This window comes from Uranotaenia lowii, chromosome 1, assembly GCF_029784155.1.
Source record: "Uranotaenia lowii strain MFRU-FL chromosome 1, ASM2978415v1, whole genome shotgun sequence".
Classification (NCBI taxonomy): domain Eukaryota; kingdom Metazoa; phylum Arthropoda; class Insecta; order Diptera; family Culicidae; genus Uranotaenia; species Uranotaenia lowii.
This window is the reverse complement of record NC_073691.1, coordinates 205,092,776-205,100,645: the sequence shown is the minus strand read 5'-3', so window position 1 is coordinate 205,100,645 and position 7,870 is coordinate 205,092,776. Positions and strand designations below refer to the sequence as shown.

At 38.5% G+C, this 7,870-nt stretch overlaps 1 protein-coding gene across 1 annotated transcript; it reads left to right on the top strand.

Moving 5' to 3' along the window:
• Positions 1-6,646: 6,646 nt before the first annotated feature.
• LOC129738314 (uncharacterized) lies at positions 6,647-7,510 on the top strand. Its single transcript, XM_055729498.1, has one exon. It carries the CDS (start codon positions 6,647-6,649, stop codon positions 7,508-7,510), a length of 864 nt encoding a protein of 287 aa, XP_055585473.1.
• The last annotated feature ends 360 nt before the right edge of the window (positions 7,511-7,870 follow it).

The following is a 7,870-nucleotide window of genomic DNA, read 5'->3' as shown; positions in this document are numbered from 1 at the left end:
GAATATGTTCGCCTGAGTGTATCAACACTTTCGAGACCCTTTGTTTATTTTTAGCAAGCAAGGTCCCATAATAGTAAACAAAACAAACAAAAACTTTGAGAATCCATTATTTGATGTAATTTTCTCTCCTCATGAAATAGTTCATAACACTCAAAATTTTCGAAAATGTCAACCGTTTTCAAAGGAAGAGTGTTTATTAGGCTTCTTTTTAACCATATGGAGGAAAATCAGCGAGTTTCGGTCAAAGACCTTGAACATCAATCGTTTAGAAAAATAAGTTGCTAAGGCGGGTAAGACGGACACCTTAAGGTCGGGTAAAACGGACACATAAGTTTCTCCAGGTATTTTAAACTTTTCATCGGTTTGATCCTCCATATGCCTTCAGAAGACCTTGGCAAGAGCAATTGCCGGTCGAAAAGCACTCAACATCTCAAACAGGCCATAAAAACTGTAAAAACAGGATCTCCGGTGAAGAAAGCGCCTATAAAATACGGAATTCCGAAACCACACTGTTTCGCTTCTGGACTCGGACCAGTTGGTTCCATTTTGGTTTAAAAACGTTTTCTTATACTTAACTCCCAAAAATATCTACATTTACAGCATTTTTTGCGGCAAAATGTACCTTTTCTGAACAGTGTCCGTTTTACCCGACCATTTTTTAAAAGTGTCATTTGCAAGCATTTTTTAGATGGCTATAAAAACAGTCTTGATGAAGGAAATTTACTAATTCCAGTGGTTCATGTGATAGTAAACAACCTAAACTGTTCATCTACACGAAAACAGCGATGCAAATAGCAATATCTGGTTTTCTATAGCGATTTTACCTTAGGGTGTCCGTCTTACCCGACTTTCCCTTTAAAAATTGGATGCTTGAAGAATTGAGCTTGCCTTCCAGATGATAGATGAATACCTTTGTGCCACAACCTATGTCTGAAATGATGGTATTCAGCGTAAAAACATAAGTGTAATAAAAATCCGTAGCGTTTAAAAATAAGTATTTTACTATGTGAACTAACTTAAAATGGTTTAATTATTTTACTCAGTAAAGCTACAATATTTAGATTTATTCCTATATGACGCGCTTATAATTGGAACTTGAAAGAATGTCGTATGAAAAAATTATTATATTCATTTGTTTTTGATATGTCATATGTATTTAACCAAAGTCATAAAATATAAGACATTCTAATGTTGAAATTGAAAACAATTTGTTTTATAGCTCATATTTAAAATTTATATGTAAATTTATGAGCTTTTCTGACGTTTATCACTACTAACTTCAGGAGCAGTACTCATGCAGCACTCCTTACAAAAATTTAGAAAATCGATCTTGAAGAGATCGATCCTTTTGCTTCGATTTTTCAGGTGGATCGATCCTGGAACCATTCAGCTGAATCGATCTTGGGAATCGATTTTTTCAAGAAGATCGAACAATCCTAATGTTAATGCTATGCTAATGCTATGCTAATGCTATGCTAATGCTATGCTAATGCTATGCTAATGCTATGCTAATGCTATGCTAATGCTATGCTAATGCTATGCTAATGCTATGCTAATGCTATGCTAATGCTATGCTAATGCTATGCTAATGCTATGCTAATGCTATGCTAATGCTATGCTAATGCTATGCTAATGCTATGCTAATGCTATGCTAATGCTATGCTAATGCTATGCTAATGCTATGCTAATGCTATGCTAATGCTATGCTAATGCTATGCTAATGCTATGCTAATGCTATGCTAATGCTATGCTAATGCTATGCTAATGCTATGCTAATGCTAATGCTAATGCTATGCTAATGCTATGCTAATGCTATGCTAATGCTAATGCTAATGCTATGCTAATGCTATGCTAATGCTATGCTAATGCTATGCTAATGCTATGCTAATGCTATGCTAATGCTATGCTAATGCTATGCTAATGCTATGCTAATGCTATGCTAATGCTATGCTAATGCTATGCTAATGCTATGCTAATGCTATGCTAATGCTATGCTAATGCTATGCTAATGCTATGCTAATGCTATGCTAATGCTAATGCTAATGCTATGCTAATGCTATGCTAATGCTATGCTAATGCTAATGCTAATGCTATGCTAATGCTATGCTAATGCTATGCTAATGCTATGCTAATGCTATGCTAATGCTATGCTAATGCTATGCTAATGCTATGCTAATGCTATGCTAATGCTATGCCAATGCTATGCTAATGCTATGCTAATGCTATGCTAATGCTATGCTAATGCTATGCTAATGCTATTGCTAATGCTATGCTGATACTTGTTCTGTATTTAAAATCTTTTAAAATGTTCTTTAAATTTCAGAATTAGATTCTTATCCTGAATTTTGGTTTAAAATTAACATTTTTGGCTCTTAACTCTTATGTACATTTGATTTAGTTGTAACTGTTTTGATTTCTTTCGTTCATAAATCGCAATTTCGTTTTCGATGACTTTATCGTGACAACGACGTTGTTTCAAAAGGTTGAGAACATTACTTTCGATGTAGCTCACCCTGGACAAACCCGTTCGAATTTGGCGGGACCTGTACCTACCTGTACAAATCTGCAAACGGGTTACAAACTGCAGTTTTTTTATATTTTGCGTGGCGGCATGGCGCAACATGGGTGAGTTTTGCAAAATTCGTTCTGTTACAAAGTGCACATGTCAAAGTGCGAAGCGGAAAAATAAATTACCCTCCCCGTGAAATGTAAGCCGCTTTTGGAGACTCTCGTCGTGGGTCACTGACTCCGGGCTCAGGGTCCATGCGGTGGGCGTGGGTTTGGATTTTATCAACCGAACTCGAGGCGCACTTACTTATTTACTATACTCTAGAAGGTGCGTCACGCGCAACGCTTGCGCGCCACATTACGGGAGTATCGCCGATTCGTGACGACGTCCTGCCGTGAGTCGAGATGACATAATTACATTAGTCGGTTTTAGTCGACCGTCGTTCATAAATCAGTCATTTAGCTGCCGGGGCCGCCCCATTTCAATTAGGTATGGAAGCGGCACAAACAGGTTGGTTTTCGGAGAGAAATTTAGATGAACAACAGCATCGGCGAAAAATATGAATATCATGATACGATAAGCGTATAGCGATGTATTTCGCACGTTCGACGGATTTCCATAATTTTCCAATAACTCATTCCAATATTTCATCGCCCGTGCCCGATTTGGGCTCATCCGCTACTCATCTCGACATCATCCCAAAACTCGGTGGCAGAGAACAGGTACCACCAAATGCGAAATATTATTTAGTAGATGCGCTGTCTTGTTGCCTCCCCGACGACGATCATCAGATCGGATCGCTTTGGCTAATCCAATCCAGTAGGGCGGCAGGAGCGCGCTGAATGGCGGATCCCATGCTGGGAAATATCTTTATTTACGATTCACAACCGTGATCGAGATCATAACGGGCTGCTGCTGCTGCTCCTCCTTAGTGGGTCTCCTCCGCATATGGTAGTAGTCAGTCTGACTGAAGTAGTTTGCTTAGGCTAATAAAAACGGCACTCCGAATGGGTAATTTATTCACACATTTTTTCGCGAACTGGTGCTGCTTGATGCAGTGGGGGTCACGGGGAGGGCTACTAAATCTCACGCGGTCACTTTTGAATAAAGTGATTCCGGTCAAAACTCAAATTCTAGGTTAAAATCCAAGAAAAATGGAGTTCCTCTAGTCTAAACTCTTGCACAAGTAACGTTGAACGCACTTTCAAATCCCATTTCCATCTTTTCATGTTCAATATCAAATTCAGTTAAGTCATACAAGTACAATAAACAGAAATGTCTCTCTGTACGGTACTTCTACCAAACAAAACCCGGGAAATGTCGAAAACTAAGTTTTCAGCTCCAGAACGGGTTCAAAATTTCCCAACTTTGAACAAGCTTAAACGACTCATCATTCGATCGCCAACGACGTCAAGTCACTGTAATTTGCCAAACTTCGCATGTTTTCTATATCATTAACAATACTCTCAACTCTAAGTGTTTCTTTAAAATTCAGTAAATTGATTTCGGGTGGTCATCGCGATATACGTTGCCGTTGCAAACCCGAAATCAAGAATCAAATATCAATAATTTTCAGCAAACTTTGAGATAAACCTGTTTACATGCATTGGAAAGGTCATAAATTGATCAGCAGCAGTCGAAAAGCGCCACCACCAAGAACTCAGGGAACAACCTGTCTGTTCTTTTCCCCGATCGTTGTGTACAGCTGCTTCGCGGAAGGAAATGAACGGCGACGAGGATGCGACAAACAAACGCTGGCGACGAAAGATCGACGAATCCGCTCTTGAAAAAAAACTGGACCATAAAAAAGACCAAGCAGAAGCCACCAAACTCCTCGGACGTTTAATCTTAAACACCATAATTACATTAGCTTTATTTTCGTTGCATCTCGACGAGGCGAACCAAAAAAAAAAACAAAATACAAAACCACAAGGTAGAAGAGGGTTAGTTTATCGCGCGCTCAAGCAAACCTACATTTGCGATTTACGAGCGACACGACCGGGATATTCTTCTAGACTTTTGGACGAACGCGCGCCTCCAAGTAAGTGACCACAACTCGCGATGAACTTCTTCACATATCGACGGCAGTCCTGGGCATTTGGTCACATTGAGCTGTACTTACCCTGAGTCAGGAAAACTTCATCGAATAAGTGGACACGGTCTTATCTATTGTGCCATTTTTACAACTATATATGTTCTCTTTTTGATCCACATTCTTGGTAGGCAGGGTTGCAAATTTTGAAAATTTTTAAAAATTTTTTACAATTTTGACAATTTTGTAAATTTTGACAATTTTGAAAACTTTGACAATTTTGACAATTTTGTCAATTTTGTCAATTTTGTCAATTTTGTCAATTTCGTCAATTTTGTCAATTTTGTCAATTTTGTCAATTTTGTCAATTTTGTCAATTTTGTCAATTTTGACAATTTTGACAATTTTGACAATTTTGACAATTTCGACAATTTCGACAATTTTGACAATTTTGACAATTTTGTCATTTTTTGTCATTTTTGTCATTTTTGTCATTTTTGTCATTTTTGTCATTTTTGTCATTTTTGTCATTTTTGTCATTTTTGTCATTTTTGTCATTTTTGTCAGTTTTGTCAGTTTTGTCATTTTTGTCATTTTTGTCATTTTTGTCATTTTTGTCATTTTTGTCATTTTTGTCATTTTTGTCATTTTTGTCATTTTTGTCATTTTTGTCATTTTTGTCATTTTTGTCATTTTTGTCATTTTTGTCATTTTTGTCATTTTTGTCATTTTTGTCATTTTTGTCATTTTTGTCATTTTTGTCATTTTTGTCATTTTTGTCATTTTTGTCATTTTTGTCATTTTTGTCATTTTTGTCATTTTTGTCATTTTTGTCATTTTTGTCATTTTTGTCATTTTTGTCATTTTTGTCATTTTTGTCATTTTTGTCATTTTTGTCATTTTTTGTCATTTTTGTCATTTTTGTCATTTTTATCATTTTTGTCATTTTGTCATTTTTGTCATTTTTGTCATTTTTGTCATTTTTGTCATTTTTGTCATTTTGTCATTTTGTCATTTTTGTCATTTTTGTCATTTTTGTCATTTTTGTCATTGTTTGCGCCAAATAGCAACAACAACAGAAAATCCAATATTGTAAATCAGGTCAGCCACAAGCAGCATCAATAACCATCCCCAGCCGCACGCATCTACAGTGGTCAGAACCAACTGTGCGTGTATGCAAATAGAATGACCGATGACCGAACGTAGGTACTCGATCGACAATTACGAGTAGTTGATAGCAGCGAGTTGGTAGCGAGACAAAAGAAAATTGTTTTGGTGACCCGTGTCGTGCGGTCATATCGTTTAGCGAGCGTAGCAAATACAGTCCACTTTTGTGTTAAGATCGAAGTTAAGCGTTTTTGAATTGAGTGTTGAAAATAAATGTTCCCCCCGTGATCGTATCCCACTCTAAGTGCCGTGTTTATTAATTATAGTTTCGAACTAAGTACGTCAGGGAACTTCGCGGCCTTCCGAATCAGCAGCTTTGGGGATTGGCCTCAACATTTGGTCCTTAGCGACCGGATTAAACCGCGGAGTTTTAAACGCGCTGGGTGATTGCTGTAAAATTGAAAGTGCTTTAAACGGGGTTTAATGTGTACGAAAACTGTTTGGTACATTCTATCGAACTAATTGTGAAATTGTGAACGTTCGGACTATTCCTGTATTTAAAAGTGGTGGATTCCGGCAAAAGTTTCCGAAAAGTGCAACGCGAAATTAAGAGCTGAGCTGCAAGTGATCAAGCCGAATTTGGAAGGATTCATCATCGACCCACGGACGCCCCAAGGAATACAGATAAGTACTAGTAGATAGAGTGTGAGTGTGGAAATGCGATTGAATGGTTGAGGTGGCTGAATGAGAATACGTTGCATGGTTTGCCTTCATTTTTTAGAACTGTGGAGATTTGTAAAGCTTTCTCCGGTAGACTTTGAGCAGCCACTTAGCGCATGAAAGCTCGAAATTAATTGATACCGCTACTGTTCCACGTATCAGAAAATTAAAATTTTCATCTGTCAAAATATTGATATCAGTCAATTTGTCGCCGTTTGAGGTCTCGGGAGTGTTTTATAAAAAGTGTTAGTTCAAAGTACATATTGTGTTTTACAAAAATGGCCGACGATCTTCGACGTATGTCCAAACAGGAACGGATTTTGTGGAGTCTGCTAGAGAGCTTTGAAGATTTCCTTCACGACTACGACGATGTTCGGGATCATGGCTCACTTCAACCACGGCTGACTAAGTTGGACGAAGCCTACGAGAAGTTTTGTGATCTGCGAGTTCGTATAGAGATGATCCTTGAAGACCTTGAAGAGGAATCTGAAGACGGCGACGATAAGAAGGAAGTTCGAAAACGAGAAAGCAAAAAGGTGTATAAGGGATTTGTGACACGGTACTTTTCTTTGAAACAACAGCTGCTGTCGAAGATGGAGTCGATTCCCGCACAACCAACTCAATCCTCTGTTTCCGACGTGGTTTTGCCGTGTCACACAAAGTATCCAGAACTTCAGCTGCCAACCTTTTCCGGGAAGCTGTTGGATTGGATTAATTTTCGAGACAACTTCAAGTCGCTGATTCACGATAATGTCCAGTTGAACGATATGGATAAGTTTAACTACCTCCGGACGTCACTGAGAGATGACGCACTTCTCCATATCAATCAAATCCAAGTTTCAGCGATGAACTACGGCCTAGCATGGAGCACACTTGAATCGAAATATGAGAATCATAAACTGATAGCTCAGGAGCATTTGAAAGCACTCTTCGCCACATCTGCCATGCGGACAGAAAGTTACGAAGCATTAAATGTATTGTTGTCGACGTTTAAAATCAACCTTCAACAATTAGAAAAACTCGGCCAGAAGACTAGCAACTGGAGCACATTGCTAGCGTTTATGCTCTCACAAAAATTGGATGCCGAAACATACCGTCTGTGGGAAACTCACCATGCTTCTAAAACCGTCCCCTACCTATGAAGCTATGGTTGAGTTTCTAGAAAACCATTGTTCAATCCTGCAGTCAACGGCCAGTCGCAGTGGCGACGATCATCATCGAAACACTAGAGCTCCTATCAGTCATAGCACAGCAACGTTCGAGAGTTTCTGCCCTATTTGCAACAATGGTCGACACAAAGCAGAACAATGTAACAGACTCATTAGGATGCGAGTCATCGACAGGAAAGTTTTGGTGCGCAGAATGGGGCTATGTCTGAATTGTTTGGATTCCGGACATTTTGTTGCTGATTGCATGCAGGAATCCTGTTATTTTTGAAAAGTGTGGACAATATCACCACGTTCTTTTGCACCCGTATTCTCCCAACCAAAGCAGCCAACAAA

Excerpts from the sequence above, each read along its gene's own strand:
- LOC129738314 (XM_055729498.1), top strand. The coding sequence starts at position 6,647 with ATGGCCGACGATCTTCGACGTATGTCCAAACAGGAACGGATTTTGTGG.